The sequence below is a fragment of the Andrographis paniculata genome, unplaced genomic scaffold (genome assembly GCF_009805555.1).
Source record: "Andrographis paniculata isolate CXL003 unplaced genomic scaffold, ASM980555v1 Contig53END, whole genome shotgun sequence".
In the NCBI taxonomy this organism is placed as follows: domain Eukaryota; kingdom Viridiplantae; phylum Streptophyta; class Magnoliopsida; order Lamiales; family Acanthaceae; genus Andrographis; species Andrographis paniculata.
The window spans coordinates 2,061,705-2,078,934 of record NW_026137588.1 but is presented as its reverse complement, the minus strand read 5'-3'; the positions used below and the strand labels follow the sequence as shown (position 1 = coordinate 2,078,934).

The following is a 17,230-nucleotide window of genomic DNA, read 5'->3' as shown; positions in this document are numbered from 1 at the left end:
TACTTACCAACTTATATATTATATTATTATTATATAACACATAATTATTACTTTCTTTATTGAGCTTTGTTCATAATTTCTTGTTGATTTTATTTAATAGAATTCAATATCTTTCCTTTCTTAGTCATCCGTTTGTTGTTCTTCTCCATAGTCTAGCGTATTAAATCTTTTGCGCAATTAGATATATCAATTTTTGATTGCGAGAGCAAGCCCAGATATATTTTTAAATAGGCCGGGGAACTCGATTATTGTCAATTTCGACTGGCTTAAATTCGTTGGACCGTCATCGACGAATTTCAATAACAACACAAATTTTAGTAACTAATACTCCCTCAGTCCCACTTTTTCGTCCACTATTTCTATTTCTATCCGTCCCACCTTATTTGTCCTCTCGATTTTTAAAAATATAATTATATATACTCTAGTTACATTTTAAATTTCATAATTTATAATTTTTTAATCTTAAGTATATTATTTAATTATTTTAATCTTAATCTATAATTAGTTTTATTATATAATAATTATTTTTATTAATACACATCTTAACTACTTACTAATTATATTTTACCAAAATTTTCGTATTTACAGTACATCTGACACAAAAATATGGAATAGGGAAAGTATTATATTGAGACAAAAAATATGCAATTGAATTACAATTAAAATAATAATACTCCCTATGTCCCATATAATTTGTCGTACTCTTTCTATTTTCGTCCGTCCATATAATTTGTCATTTCATTTTTTGGAAATATAATTATACACTTTAATCACATTTAAATATTCATAATTTATTGTCATTTTTTTATTTTAAGTAAACTATTTAGTAATTTTAATCTCAATTTATAATTATTTTTATTAAATTATAATTATTTTTACTGATATATTTCTTAAGTACTTACTAATTACACAATACCTAAAATTTTAAGTCCCAACTAATGTGGACAAATTAGCTGGGAAAGGGGGAATAATAAAAAAAATAGTAGTAAATGCTGATAAAATTTGGCTTTACAACAAAGAGCAAACTAATTGATTTGTTTATCGAATCAAATCTTTATACATGAATATAACATGAGCTTTTAGCAAAATTGCTCGATTAAAATAAGAAATGAGCTGCACGTAAAATAATATAATATAAAAAGAAATGTTGATTAATATGTATTAAAGAAAAAAATGAACACTAGGGAGACTTTGTGAATTGTTCAACACAATTAAATTTCCTCGTCTCTGGGTGCCTAGGTATCCACCGTAAGCCTTTTCTCGATTCATGTCCCAATTATATTTTTTTAATGTATTTTATTTATAATATATATTTTTTTAATTTTATATAGTCATTGTTTTAAATAACAATAATTAATTTTAATAATTTAATGTTGGTATAAATATTTTCTAATATATATTAATATGATATTTTATATTAAAAAAATTAATAAAATAATTAATTTATCACTTGGATCGTACAAACTAATGTGTATATATATAATAAATCGAATAGACAATAGACGACTACAAAATTACCAACAAAAGCTCCACGTATAACTTATAATGTGTACATAGAATATTTAAGAGGGGTACAACACAAAAAAAATAATCCTCCGTGGAAGTGTGTAAGAAGTTTTGATATTTTTGTCCTCTGAAATTTTTGTAAAAATTAATTGTATGTGTAATAATATATTTGTAATTTAGCTAAACGTTAAGGGTATTTTAGTATTAATATATGATTACTTTTACTAAAATAAGAAAATAATATTTTGAAAAGACCGACGAAAATCATAGAAGTAATATTTTGTGATGTGAATAAAATACATGACATAAATAGAGCTATTAGTTAGCGGAGCCGAGCTGAATTTTAAATGTTTGTGTTCGTTCGTTAAAATTCGCGAATCCGTGTTCGTTCGTTAAGCTTTCGAGCTCGTTCGTAGTGTTCGAGCTCGGCTCGTTAAAGATTTTTATTGTTTGAGCTTGTGTTCGTGTTCGGCTCGATTAAGCTCGTTCGAGTTCGTTTGTCTTACTTTTTAAAATTATATATAAATTAAAAAGAAACTTTAAAATTATTTTATTTATTTATTTTAAATTGATATTTTATTTATTTATAAATTATAATTTTATATGTATATATAATATTTATTATTTGAGCTCGTATTGGTATTCGATTCCTTTAGACTCAATTAAGCTCGTTCGTTAATCAAACAAGTCTGTTTATGCTATTCGGCTCGATTCGTTAACATTCGCGAACGAACTTTAACCGAGCTGAATCGAGCCGAGTTCACGAACGAATACGTTCGTTTAACAACTCTTGACTAGACATGAATAGATATAAACACAAAACGACAAAATTATTTCGTGGAATAAAATTATATAAATATATATATATATATATATAAATAATGATTATATACACACATAATGATACTGCCACATAAAGTACTTTATTTTAAAATTAGTTACATTAAACAAAGAAAGGGGCGGATCAAATCAAATCCATACACTCCACGAAATTATTCCTTCCGAAAAATGGCCGAAATCAAAGTCTGTTCTTCATGCCTTGTTCCAATGGCCACAAATTCGACTCCAAATTCTATCTTCCAACTCAATCCATGGGATTTGCAGCTCCTTCAAGTAGGCCCAATCCAGAGAGGAATCTTCTTCAGAAACGACGGCTATCAAACCCTCGAATCCCCAATCCTTCTGATCGATCACCTCAAAACCACACTCTCCCGCACGCTCGACTACTTCCCTCCGCTCGCCGGACGCCTCGGCACCACCGCAAACAGCGACGGCACGACGTCGTTCCATGTCAACTGCAGCAACGCCGGAGCTGAGTTCACCCACGCCGTCGCCGGCAACGTGTACGTTTCCGATCTTTTGGAGCCCAAATACATACCAGATACGGTCTATTCCCTTTTCCCACTCAAAGACGTTATAAACTCCGACGGGGTTTCGAAGCCGGTGTTGGGAGTGCAAGTCACCGTTCTCGCAGACGGTCTCTTCATTGCCTGCACGGCCAATCATGCTGTCGTGGATGGAATTGCTTTCTGGCATTTCTTCAATTCTTGGTCCGAGATCTCCCGCGGCTCCGACAGGATATCGAAGCTCCCCGTTATCGAACGTTGGTTTCCTGACGGAATCAAATCATTCTGTCTTCCGCCGTTACAGCAGAATGAATCGGATGAGTTTGCTTCTCTTACACTGCTCCGAAGAGTTTTTCATTTCAGTAAACAAACAGTGTCTGAGCTCAAAGCCAAGGCCAATGAAGAAGCAGGGATGGACAGCATCTCATCTCTGCAAGCAGTCTCTGCTTATTTATGGCGGGGCGTCACACGCGCCCGGAATTGCGAAAAAATCAAGAAAGGATGCAACGACGAAGAAGGCCAGGAAGTCAGCTTCGCGTTTCATGTGGGTGCAAGGGCAAGAGTTCCTCTCCCAGATGGCTATTTTGGGAATGCAGCTATGGTGGTGCAAATGGTGTGTAAAGAGGCGAAGATATTGGAGAATGGATTAGGATACGCAGCGCGAAAGATTAATCATTTGGTGGCTCAGCAAAGCCGGGATACAGCGATCAAATTTGTTCAAGATTGGTTGAAAAATCCAGCATTGATTAAAAAGATTGCAGTTCCAACTTTTGTGCTAGGGAGTTCGCCGCGGCACAATGTGTATGGCTGCGACTTTGGATGGGGGAAGCCGGTTGCCGTGGGAAGCGGGATGGGACAAAAGTTTGACGGGAAGATGATTGTTTACCCGACGCCGGAGCCTGGTGGGATGGACGTTGAAGTTTGGCTGTCGCAGGAGACTATGATGGCTGTGGATGATGATGAAGAGTTCATGGAACCTTTCATGGTTTGATTCGTTCATTAAAAGTGATGTGTGTGCATTACAACAATAATAATTGATGTCCCACAATGATTGTTACATCACTAAATGTCCAACAATTGGAGAGGAATGACAATCAATATGTTAAAGTTTGATGTGTTTAGAGATTGTTGGTCATTTGTTTTTTAATGATGCGTGGACGACAAAATAAACTGTGCGGTATTAAAAAAAAAAAAAATACTAACAATACCCCAGTGATTGTTTATTCAGTTTGATCATCAATTTGGTCTATGTATGGAGTACTAGTTTGTCAAGAAAGAGATTCAAGCTTTTACTCTAAAATTAATTGGTGATAAGTGGAGCAGTCCGTTACCTTACAGGGGTTTTTCAGTGTGAGATATATTCAGCACTCCCCCTCGAGATGATTATCTCAAAAATTCATACAGGATCTAAACCCAATACGAGTATCATAGCTCTGATACCATATTAAGACGGGGATCCGAAGTTTCAACTTAAAACCAATTGATTGTACGTGAAGTAATTCACGGCTTATAAAGAAGGGGAATCCCAACATCATATTCTATGTGTGATACTCAACATAATTCAAGAATATTCTACTCTCCCGTCTCATAATTAAATATCCATTTGCTTTTTGCATGTAGTTTTAAAAATATTAGTATTATATTTGGATGTAGTAGAAATGACTAATATAACCTTATTAGTATGTGTGATATAAAGGTAATGACATTTGTGTAATATATTGTAAATTATAAGGGTATTTGTAATGTTAGGTAGATAATATCATTATTAAAAAATGAAATGAATACTTTGTTATGAGATGGACTAAAATGAAAAAATGAATACTTTATTATGGGATGGAGGGAATATTATGTTGTAGCAGAAGCGTAGTACAACAAATCACAACACATATTTATATTTCACTTTTATCAGTCATAAACCCTTTTATCTTCTTTGGATAAAAGGGTTTATGACTGATAAAAGTGAAATATAAATATGTGTTGTGATTTGTTGTACTACGCTTCTGCTTGGACTTTGAATATTATGTTTTAGACGATCCGAGACTTTGATCTTTGCTTTGGCTTTGCCGCTTTTGGAGGACTTTGATCTCCGTGTTGGAGATTTGATCATCGTCTTTGGATTTGTTGTCTTCTTTAGACGATCCGCGGCTTTCACCTTTGCTTTGGCTTTGCTGCTTTTGGAGGACTTTGGTCTCCGCGTGGACGATTCGATCGTCGGCTTTGGATTTGATGTCTTCTTTAGACGACCCGCAGCTTTGATCTTTGGTTTGCCTTTTCCACCTTTTGGAGAGCTTCGGTCTCCGTGTGGACGATTTGATCATCGGCTTTGAATTTAATGTCTTTTTTGGACGATCCGCAACTTTGATCTTTGATTTGGCTTTTTAGCCTTTTGGAGGGCTTTGGTCTCCGTGTAGGCGATTTGATCATTAGCTTTGGATTTGATGTCTTCTTTGGACGATCCGCGGCTTTGATCTTTGGTTTGCCTTTGCCGTCTTTTGGAGAGCTTTGGTCTCCGTGTGGGCGATTTGATCATCTGATTTGGATTTAGTGTCTTCATTTGACGATCCGCGGCTTTGATCTTTGGTTTGCCTTTGCCGCCTTTTGGAGAGCTTTGGTCTCCATGTAGGCGGTTTGATCATCGGCTTTGGATTTGTTGTTTTCTTTGGACGATCCGCAGCTTTGATCTTTGGTTTAGCTTTGCCGCCGTCCAGAGGGCTTTGGTCTCCATGTGGGCGGTTTGATCATTGGCTTTGGATTTGATGTTTTATTTGGACAATCCGCAGCTTTGATCTTTGGTTTAGCTTTGCCGCCGTTCAGAGGGCTTTGGTCTCCGTGTGGGCGGTTTGATCATTAGCTTTGGACTTGATGTCTTCTTTGGATAGTCCTAGGCTTTGATCTTTACTTTGGCTTTGCCGCCGTTCGGAAGGCTTTGGTCTCCGTGTGGGCGGTTTGATAATTGGCTTTGGATTTGATGTCTTTTTTGGACGATCCGCAACTTTGATCTTTTAGAAGGTGGATTTGATGCTACATAACGCTTTTGGTGGCATGTCCCTTTGACTTTTGGATCAAAGAGGGCCGAGTTGATACTTTGGTGAAGAACGCGATGAACACCCCGAAGCTTTGGGATAAACTTTGGATGCTCTTCCTTGGGTTTGATAGACTCTTCGATAGCTTTTGAAGCTTTGATCCCTGAAGAGGTGGATTTAGTGCTCCATAACACTTTTGGCGGCGTGTCCCTTTGACTTTTGGATCGAAGAGGGCCTGGTTGGTGCTTTGTTAAAGAACGCAATGAACATCTTGAAGCTTTGGGATGAACTTTGGATGCTCTTCCTTGGCTTTGATGTATTCTTCAGCGGCTTTTGCAGCTTTGATCCTTGAAGACGTGGATTTGGTGCTCCATAACACATTTTGCGGCGTGTCCCTTTGACTTTTGGATTGAAGAGGGCCTGGTTGGTGCTTTGTTAAAGAACGCGATGAATATTTTGAAGCTTTGAGAGGAACTTTGGAGACCTTCCCTTGGCTTGACGAATTCCTCAACGGCTTTGGGAGCTTTAATCCTTCCCCCGGCTTGGGCATACGACGAAAAACGTTAACCACATTGATTCGTCAACCAATATTGGATCATTTATCCAAATCAGTGACTTTCGACGAAGAACGCTTCGAAGGACATGAAGAACATGAAGAACAATACATAGAGAGTCTAGAGACTTACCCCTTTGCTTGAATTCTCGATGTAACTTCGGTCTCTCAAATGAACTTGCCATGGCTCCTATTTATAGGGGATGGGTGGCTTTGGCTTTCTTTTTTTAATGGTGCCACGTGGCGCGTTTTGATTGGCCAATAGGAAGATTTTATAATCTTTCATTTTCCATCGGATGTTGTTTTCCATTCTTAAAGGATTTGATTGTGCACCTTCCTTTCTCGCCAAGATCTTTATATCTTTGTCTTTTTTCGGAAGATATTAATTTATATACTTCCTTTATTGACAAGATTTATTTATTTTCCTTTATCTTCCTTTATAGGGGATGGGTGGCTTCAGCTTCCTTTTTTAATGGTGCCACGTGGCGCGTTTTGATTGGCCAATATGAAGATTTTATAATCTTTCATTTTTCATCGGATGTTGTTTTCCATTTTTTAAAGATTTGATTGTGCACCTTCCTTTCTCGCCAAAATCTTTATATCATTGCCTTTTTTTGGAAGATATTAATTTATATACTTCCTTTATTAACAAAATTTATTTATTTTGCTGCCAAATTTATTATGACTCTATTTATGCACGTAATATTTGTACGATATCTTCCATTTTAAGCAGATTTTTGCATTAATGATTGATATTTATTGTACAAAAATTAACATATGTGCATAATAAATACTATATATTTATTTTTGAAATTTTATTTTCTTCTAAAATACATAATATTTAATTTATTTTAGACATATTTTTAGTATCTACACATGTAATTTCTAAATTATGGTTATAAATGAGAAAATCCACATTTCATTTAAAATATAGTCAAAATGACTATTTTATCATACAAACAATCTTCACCATTGATCCTAAACCTAATCTAATGGCTATAATTTATTCGGCACACAAGGATGAAACCACGTGGGAGCTAGGGCACCTTACCCCATCCCCAAAATATATGTTTTCTTTAGTTTAAAAAATAAATAAATGATGTATTTTTAATAATTTGCCTCCCTCCCCCCTCTCCAATTTTTGTTTTCTATTTTAATTTTTGTGTAAAAATTATAAGGTTTATGTAGATTTGTTATAGTATTTAGTTTTTTTCTTTTTAGTAAAAAATAATAAAATTTATTGACCATTTTTTTTTTCTTGTATACTCGAACAGTATATATACTAGAGCTGAAAAAAATTGACCCGACACGACAACTCAATACGAACCCGACACGAAATGATTGAGTTTGGGTCAAAGATTTCAACCCGTTTATGTATATGGGTTGACACGAACCCGACACGATAATAAACGGATTGGGTTAGGATTGGGGCTCTCAACTCGAACCTGACATGACAACCTGATTATAATATATTAATATTGATTAATATATTTATTATATATGTAAAATAATCATAATTTTATAATTTTCTCATAAATTAATTTTAACTAAGTTTCAATTTTAAATAATTCAACCTAATTTACGCTCAAACCAATAAAAATTAACATAACACGACAAAAAATAATTTAATTTGAATCAAGAATTTCGACTTAATTATGTATATGGGTCAACACGAGTCAATCCGAACCCGACACGATAATAAACGGGTCAACACGAACCCGTCACGATAATAAACGGATCGAGTTAGAGTTGAGTAATTTAACCCGTTTAAAGTATTCAACCTGACATACGAACCCGATACGAATCGACTCATTGTCCGTTTTAATATATACACACATTTAATTTGATTATGAAGTGTCACGGGGTGCTGTTTACCCCATCAAAGAAGATGACCTCGTGACAATTAGCACTCACCTACGCATATAGTACTAGTTTTGCTTATAATGCATTTTCATAGGCCTCGTAGTTCTCAGTTTTCATAAGTGATGGGTCAGCTGTCTTGCAAGAGTACACTGATGGCAACATCGCATAAATCTCTTTCTATTTCGAATTGTTTTGCTGGAAATATGTATCACTTTATTCATCATACACTACAAAAAAATAGTATATTTGTAACGGAATTTCGTTCTTAATGTTCACGTAGCTAACGTAATTTCATTTCTAATTCCGTCTCTAATATCATTAGTAACGGAAAAAGTGGATTTGAGAACGAAAAAATCTTGTCACAAAATTGATATTTTTTTGTAGTGATATACCATTATCTAAGGTTTGGTTTGGGATTTCATGTTTCATATCGGTACACTACAAAAATAAAAAAAATGTCTAATTAGCTAGAAAATTTATTACTGCAAAATATTTTTGTAGTTATAACGTATTATTCAACAATAAAAATTAATTCCGTCAGTAAAAATCAATTATATACTACAAAATTAATTTCGTCGCTAAATTCTTTTACTAAAAAAATCCTATTTTCATAGAAAAAAATTTTAGCTACAAAATTATCTTTCATACTTAAAACTATTTGACTAAAAAAATCATGTATATTTTGTTGGTAAAATTTTTTTATTATGAATATTATTTTTATAGTAAAAGAGCTTTAGCTACAAAATTATATTTTCGTAGCTATATCTTTTTTCTTAACTTTCATTGCAAAAAAAATTATCTTTCGTTACGAAAGTCAAATTTTTTGCCAAAGATGTTTACCAACACTGTATAAGCAGCGACGAAACTCATTTCGTCAGAAAAAATATTTTACTATGAATTTATTATCTTTTGCTTCGAAAACTTTTGTACCTAAATTTCAGTTTTTTTTTTTTTTTTTTTTTTTTTTTTTTTTTAAGTGGTACGAGGAGTTCAATTCAGATTCATCATATGTAAATTGTTTTAATGACTTCTCCGAGCGTGGGTGAGGATGTTGCCTTAGTTGTCCAAACTTGTGGGTTATAGCTGTCATTCGGTACAAATAGGTAATTTTCAGTCGTTGTACAATTGACCGACATATGTTTTTGGCCAATTAAAAAAGGTTCATTTGCTTTTCATTTACAACAACCTTGAAAATATATATTTATGTTCCTTTATTTATATAAAGTTATATATTCATATCAATATAATATAATTTTAAAATTAAATTTGTCATGAATATTATTTTATAAAAAAAATAAATTCTTTTATAATAAATAAAAAATAAAAAGTTAGAATAACTTCAAAATATATTTTCTAACAAAAAAAAAAAAAATAATTTGGAGCACAGTTACCCAAAAATATATCGATTTGATTAACAACCCCTCCTCTCTCTCTCTTTCTCTCCCTCTCTGCCGCTACGGGGGATTCGGTGATGAGACATTTATATCATGATAAGTAGCTAAAAATATTTATTCGCAATCCTTAAACAATAATACAATATATTAATACTGAAATATTGTCTTAGTTGAACAAAATGCGAGTAAAGTAATAAAAGTATTTCAAATATCATGTAAACTACCGACTACACTATAGAAAAGTATTTAAAATGAATTTTAAAAGTACAAATCTTCATTTGAATTATTTTTTTCTTATATGAAAAGTACAAACAACGATTGAATCTTTACCGAATTAATAATAAATAAAAAAGTTAGTATAATCAATACTATCAAACTAAAATATATTTTATTTATATAGATATTTACCAAATTAACATTGGAAGACACCTAACCATGAACTCGAATTCGATGCATGATGTTGGTGCTTAACTATGGTGGTTTAGGTTGGTTTGTACTGATATCGTTGGTTGGAGCCTCGATCGGAGGAAGGTTTAACATTGATTCTCAAAAAAAAAAAAAAAGAAAAAAAAAGAAGCTAATATAGAATGAAAGAGTTAAAATTTTAAATTCTGTATTTCTAATTTATATTGTTGTAGTCGTCAATATATGAAAGATATGATTTACATTTTTTGTAACTAATATTATTAACATGTGAAAATAGATTAATTAGATTTTTTTTTTTTTTTTCATCGTAACAGAGTCAAAGCAAAAAAAGTAAATAAAATATTATTTAAAGGATAAAACAAGATATTTATAGAAGAAATTTATAAATAGGGAGCTATGAAGAAAAGAATTTGTAAGTAAGGACTCACAAGAAAAAACAATTAAGAGTTGGTCAATACATATTAAAGATCCTTTATTATAGATCGTAACAAACAAACACTAGTGTATATATAGAATACTAGTATCCTCCCGATGCTATATAAAATTCAGGAGAATTCTGAATTTATTTCAATCATTATATCAATTTAATTGTCAATCTAATGGTCGATTTAGTCGGGGGTATTTTAGGTATTTTAAAAAATAATTCAATAATTTTTAATTTTTAAAATATCAATTATCTTAACTACTTCCTATTTATTCAGTCAATTCTAATTAAAAATAGAAACGCTTATAAATAATTACTTTTCTAAATCGTACATATGATGTTGTTGGATATCACATATGATATCTTTACAACACTATTATTATATTTTATCATGAAATACACTCCATATATAATTTAATAGAATGATATTTTCAAATACATTATGATATAACCTTTTAATCCACAGGTTATTTATTATAAGTAAAATAACAAATAATTATATAATTCTTTGATCCTCCCAACCCCCAATTTATTTACGAACCCTAAGTTTACGAAGCGAAGACTCCATTCCTCCTCTCCTTGCCTTGCCTTCGTCGACCATGCATTATGCGACCACCAACGAAGACATTTCTAGCCGTGTCTGTCCCTGTCAAACACGCTAGCAACCTCCACCCTCGATTCCCTTTACATTTACACTTCCGCAATTGACAACCGCCTCCGCCGACATCTCTGGCCGCGTCCGACGCCGCCAAACACGCTAGCCACCTCCGCCCTCGATTCCACTTCTATTTATACCTCCGCAGTTGACGACCGCCGCCCCTGACATCTCTAGCCGCGCCAGGCGCCATCGAACACATTTTCTGCCTCCGCTCTCGATTTTCCTGTGGTGCGAAGTAGGGGGAGAGGGAGGGTAGAGCATATTGACGATGAACAGATTTGGTGGTTGTTTTATCAATATTGCATAATTTTTTATGGCGATCATGCGTAAATGTGCATTTTTTATTAGTCTTTTTTGGAAAAAAAAAATATTCGCACAATTATTCCTAAAAACCTTTTTTCGGTCTCCGAAAACGTACGATCTATATTCAAGACACATATGATGTATATTTAGGATACATATGTTGTTTAACTCAGAATACACTGATGATACTAAACCTTACTATGTATTTTTTTTTTCATATTATGATTTTCATTTATAATTTATGTATTGCATAGGTATGATATATGTATCAGATTTGACTGATGGACTATATAGATATATTTTCCACTATTATGTGTATAAATATGATATAAAACTATAATATGTAAGTTGTATATAAGGATATATATATATATATATGTAATAGTTGTACTTTTTAATAAAGCTAATGAGTTTTATTATATAAATAATTGAATAGGTGAACCACTTTGCATATATAAATATACAATTTGGGTATGCTCCTGAATACAATATTCAGGATCATCCTGAAAAGATTTCAGTAGTCCGATCAAAATTTTAATCAACGAATGAGATTGCAGTTAATGGTAGGTATGTAATTTGATTTTAATAATTAATAAGTCAATACTTTGTTTTAGTAAAATTAAGAGAATATAAATACAAATAGATGCAGGTCGTATTTATAATTATAGTCAGTTCACATCACCAAAAAAAAGATAACTTCATCTTTTTTCACGGACATCCATCCAAAAAAATAAATTTTGAAGAAGTCAGAGCGTAGAACAAGATGAAGCAAAATGATGTGCATTTCGGTCAGTTACAGTGTGTTGTGGACGAAGATAACGTTTTAGAAATTACAGAATGGGGTAAGTTTTTTTATCGATCGTGAAAGTAACGTATTGACGAATTTTAATTACATCATATCCTTATCTTCTGAACATCATATTCTAAATATATATATCATAATCGTATTAGTCATTCAACGTATCAATAGTTGCATACACGAATGATGTAATAAATGACTAAAACAATAGAAGACTTGCAGGCTTCCATGAGTTCAATTAGATACATTAAAATTTTCCTGATTATCGAATACACATTTGTGCGAATGATATGTAGCCTGAAATTAAAAAAAAAAAATTGTTTACATTATTTTCTTGAGACGATTTTAAATCTTATTATATTTTTGTAAAGTTTATGTAAGTACTGACTTAAAATTTTAAATTTTCTAATATACATTAATCGATTGCTCTATGAAATTATATTTGAAACCAATAAGATAAAGAGCATTATACTTTATCCAAATTATAGAAGTGCTGAAAAATTAAACTAATTTTGCCTTTAAATTAATGTTCAACCTCTACAAGTATGGAGAGTTGAAACAGTCTTCAAATTAAATCATATCTATTATTTTTTATTATTATTTAAATGCCTAAAAAACATATAGAATATTTATCCAGTCATATACTACGTAAAAAAATGAAAGCAAGTAATTTAGTTACTCAATATTCGAGCAGGAGCGACATCATAATACTAAATTCCGTAAACAATATTACATTAAAATAAACAACATATTTTATAACAGTGTATATCATTTGACTCTTCAGGTGACGACTATTGGACAAATGCATCTTTTTTAAGGTCCAACGATGCGTACAAGTCATATTGTGGATATGCACATAGACAAAGATTTGCCATGCAAAACAAAATGCAAAAAAAGGCAAAAAGTGATCATCAAATATACAATACATTCATTATTGCTGCAATAAAAGGGTGCAAAAATAACAGTAAAGTTGACCCCAATAATCAATGAACATGTTTAGAGAATGTTGCCGCCCAATTATACATATAAATATAATTATGAAAAAAATATATATAACATAATTCATCATTTAAACTTGACTAATACATCATAACTATGCAATATATAAATCAAAAATAGAAATCATAAAATGAAATATATATCATATGCATATATCATAACATCATTTATATCTGATGCATATATCATGTCTATTGAAGTTATATATCATATTTATAAATATAATGGTGAAAAATATATCTAACATAGTCCATTATTTTAATCTGATTAATATATCATAACTATACAATATGTAAATCATAAATATGAACCATAACATGAAATAAAATTGTATACAATAAGGTTAAGTATCATCAGTCTATCATGAGTTAAACAACATATGTGTCATGAATATCCATCGTACGTGTCCGGAGGCCAACAAAAAGATTTTTAGGAATAACTGTTGATATTTTTTTTCTAAAAGAGACTAATCAAGAATACAAATATACGCATGATCACCATAAAAAAATTGCGCAGTATTGAAAACACAACCATCAAATCTGTCTGCCTGGCCGACAGAGGTTCTCGTTGTTGAAATATGCTATCTTTCTTGGCACATATGGTACTTGAACGTGCTTCGTTCTCTTTGTTTTGGGTTTAATAGAAGCCTTGAGATCTCGCTTAGTTGAATCATTTATTGGAAGATTCGTCAAATGTGAACTTCTAAATAGAAGAGGAATTGCGCGTCATGGCCGACTTCCGTCAAGTGTGGATGTGCAGATAGAGAATGAATTGATGGCGGGGGTGGTTATTTGACGGCGGCGGGGGTGGTTATTTAACGGCGGCGGGCGTGGCTAGAGAGGTCAACCGCGGCCGAGGTGGAGAATGTTGTAGACGGAGGCCGCGCATGGGGGATGGGGTATCTGGGTGGTGAATTTAGAGTTTGGTAAATAAGATGGGGTGAGAATCATTAAAAAAAGTTAATATTATATATATATTTGATTTTTAATTTATTGAAATAATTTTCATATCATAATGAGCGAGTTGATATAATGTATCATAATGCATTTATTTGGACATCGTTTAATTAAATTATATAAGAAAAATATTTCATGGTAAAACATCGTAATAGAGACATCATTTTGTTATACTCTATACATCATTATAATTTGAATGTATACGATTTTGAAAATAATTATTTGCACACGTTTTTGTTTTGTTTAAGAAAAATTTAATCCCGAAATTATCGGAAGTAGTTACGATAATTGTTTTCTAATTAATTTTTTTTTAATTAGATATCTTAATTAATTTTTTGAATTACCAAAATACTTTCAATCAAACTTAATGGTTGGATTGCTATTAAAAATGATCCAATTGATTAAAAATATTCAGATTCTCATGAATTTTAATCAAATACCAAAATTCATAAATATAAGTACAAAACAACACAAAATTATTTGTTGGAATAAAATACACAAATATATTATATATATATATATATATCTATATACAAATAATGATATTGTCACATTTAGCTAATGCAATTCACAACGGACCCTCCAAAAAATTATTCTTTCCATAAAAAATGGCCCAAATCGAAATCTGTTCTTCATACCTTGTTCCAATGGCCACAAATTCGACCCCAATTAATTCTATCATCATCGAACTCAATCCATGGGATTTGCAGCTGCTTCAAGTGAGCCCAATTCAGAGAGGGATTTTCTTCAGAAACGATAGCTATCAAACCCTCGAATCCCAAACCCTACTGATCGATCACCTCAAAACCACCACTACAAGAAAAAATTATTTTTGTAACAAAATTTTTTTGTCTCTAAATCTATTTTTTCCGTTACTAATGACATTAGAGACGGAAATATGAATGGAATTACGTTAGCTACGTGAATTTTAGGGACGGAATTCCGTTACAAATATATTATTTTTTTGTAGTGCACGCTCTCCCGCACACTCGACTATTTTCTTCCGCTCGCCGGGCGCCTCGGCACCACAGCAACCAGCGATGGCACGACATCGTTTCATATCATCTGCAGCAACACCGGAGCTGAGTTCACCCACGCCGTCGCCGGCAACGTGTACATTTCCGAACTGTTGGAGCCCAAATACTTACCGGACGCGATCTACTCCCTTTTCCCACTCAAAGAAGTTATGAACTCAGACGGGGTTTCGATGGCCGTGTTCTAAGTGCAAGTCACCGTTCTCGTAGACAGTCTCTTCATTGCCTGCACGGCCAAGCATTCTGTTGTAGATGAATTGCTTTCTGGCATTTCTTCAATTCTTGGTCGGAGATCTCCCCGGGCTCCGACAGAATATCAAAACTCCCTGTTATTGAACGTTGGTTTCCTGATGGAATTAAATCATTCAGTCTTCCTCCATTACAGCAGAATGAATTGGATAAGTTTGTTCCTCCTACAGTGCTCCGAAGGTTTTTCCATTTCAGTAAACAAACAGTGTCTGAGCTCAAAGCCAAGGCCAATGAAGAAGCAGGGATGGACAGCATCTCATCCCTGCAAGCAGTCTCTGCTTATTTATGGCAGGGCGTCACACGCGCCCGGAATCGCAAAAAAATCAAGAAAGGATGCAACGACCAAGAAGGCCGGGATGTCAGCTTCGCATTTCATGTGGGTGCAAGGCAAGAATTCCTCTCCCAGATGGCTATTTTGGGAATGCAGCTATGGTGGTGCAAATGGTTTGTAAAGAGGCGGAGATATTGGAGAATGGATTAGGATACGCAGCGCGAAAGATTAATGATTCGGTGGCTCGGCAAAGCCGGGATACAGAGATCAAATTTGTTCAAGATTGGGTGAAAAATCCAGCATTGGTTAAAAAGATTGCAGTTCCAACTTTTTTGGTGGGAAGTTCGCCGTGGCACAATGTGTATGGCTGCGACTTTGGATGGGGGAAGCCGGTTGCCGTGGGAAGTGGGATGGGACAAAATTTTGACGGGAAGATGATTGTTTACCCGACGCCGGAGCCTGGTTGGGTGGACGTTGAAGTTTGGTTGGCGCCGGAGACTTTGATAGCTATGGATGAAGATGAAGAGTTCATGGAACCTTTCATGGTTTGATTCGTTCATTAAAAGTGATGTGTGTTCATTACAACAAGAATAAGTAATGTCTCACAACGATGTGTTACATCACTAAAAATCCAATTCTGAACACTAAATACAATAGGAGGGAAATAATTACCAATATGTTAAAGTTTGATGTGTTTAAAGACTGTAGTTCATTTGTTTATTTAGTTTGATCTCCAACTTCATATATGTCTAAAGAATTTTGGTATCCTTCTGATTTTGATTAGAATTCAGGAGTATCCTGAATGTCTTTAATCAGTTGGATCAATTTTACTGATAATCCAACAATTGAGTTTGATTGAGGGTATTTTGGTAATTCAAAATTTAATTAAGATATCTAATTAAAAAAATCAATTCGAAAAAATCAATTAGAAAAAGTTATCATAATTACCTTCGATAATTTTGGGATTAAGTTTTTCTTAAACAAAACAAAAACGTTTTCAAATAGTTACTTTTAAAATCGTATAAATTCAAATTATAAAGATGTATATTGTATCACAAAATGATATTTATATAAGATTATTATGATATTTTCCATGAAATATTTTTCTTATATAATTTAATTAAACTGTGTCCAAGTAAATGCATTATGATATATTCTATCAATTCGCCGATTATGATATGACAATTATTTAAATAAACTAGAAATTAAATATATATATATATATTAACCCTTTAACCCTTCTCATCCCATCTTATTTACCAAGCCCTAAATTCACCACGCAGATACTCCCTCTCCCGTGGCGCTGCCTTCATCTACAACACAATCCGCCGCTGCTTACCTCTTCAGCCACGCCAGCTGCCGCCGCCGACCTCTACAGCCATGCCCGCCGCCACCATCGTTTCCTTCTCTATATGCACATCCGCAC

The 17,230-nt window shown here is 33.2% G+C and overlaps 2 protein-coding genes across 2 annotated transcripts; both read left to right on the top strand.

The window, feature by feature from the left end:
• The first annotated feature begins 2,439 nt into the window (after positions 1–2,439).
• On the top strand, positions 2,440–4,080 carry LOC127255117 (uncharacterized acetyltransferase At3g50280-like). The gene has a single exon (XM_051280502.1). The coding sequence runs from the start codon at positions 2,515–2,517 to the stop codon at positions 3,841–3,843; it is 1,329 nt and encodes a 442-aa protein (XP_051136459.1). The 5' UTR covers positions 2,440–2,514; the 3' UTR covers positions 3,844–4,080.
• Positions 4,081–14,897: 10,817 nt separating this feature from the next.
• LOC127255163 (uncharacterized acetyltransferase At3g50280-like) lies at positions 14,898–16,355 on the top strand. Its single transcript, XM_051280556.1, has 4 exons — positions 14,898–14,969; positions 15,221–15,465; positions 15,654–15,913; positions 15,961–16,355. The coding sequence occupies exons 1-4, from the start codon at positions 14,898–14,900 to the stop codon at positions 16,353–16,355; spliced, it is 972 nt and encodes a 323-aa protein (XP_051136513.1).
• The last annotated feature ends 875 nt before the right edge of the window (positions 16,356–17,230 follow it).

What these genes read in the sequence shown, in the direction of transcription:
- LOC127255163 (XM_051280556.1), top strand. Translation starts at nt 14,898, where the DNA reads ATGGCCACAAATTCGACCCCAATTAATTCTATCATCATCGAACTCAAT. An exon ending in GACGGGGTTTCGATGGCCGT is followed by an intron (nt 15,466 to 15,653) that starts GTTCTAAGTGCA and finishes TAAATCATTCAG; the next exon opens with TCTTCCTCCATTACAGCAGA. An exon ending in CAGCTTCGCATTTCATGTGG is followed by an intron (nt 15,914 to 15,960) that starts GTGCAAGGCAAG and finishes TTGGGAATGCAG; the next exon opens with CTATGGTGGTGCAAATGGTT.
- LOC127255117 (XM_051280502.1), top strand. Translation starts at nt 2,515, where the DNA reads ATGGCCGAAATCAAAGTCTGTTCTTCATGCCTTGTTCCAATGGCCACA.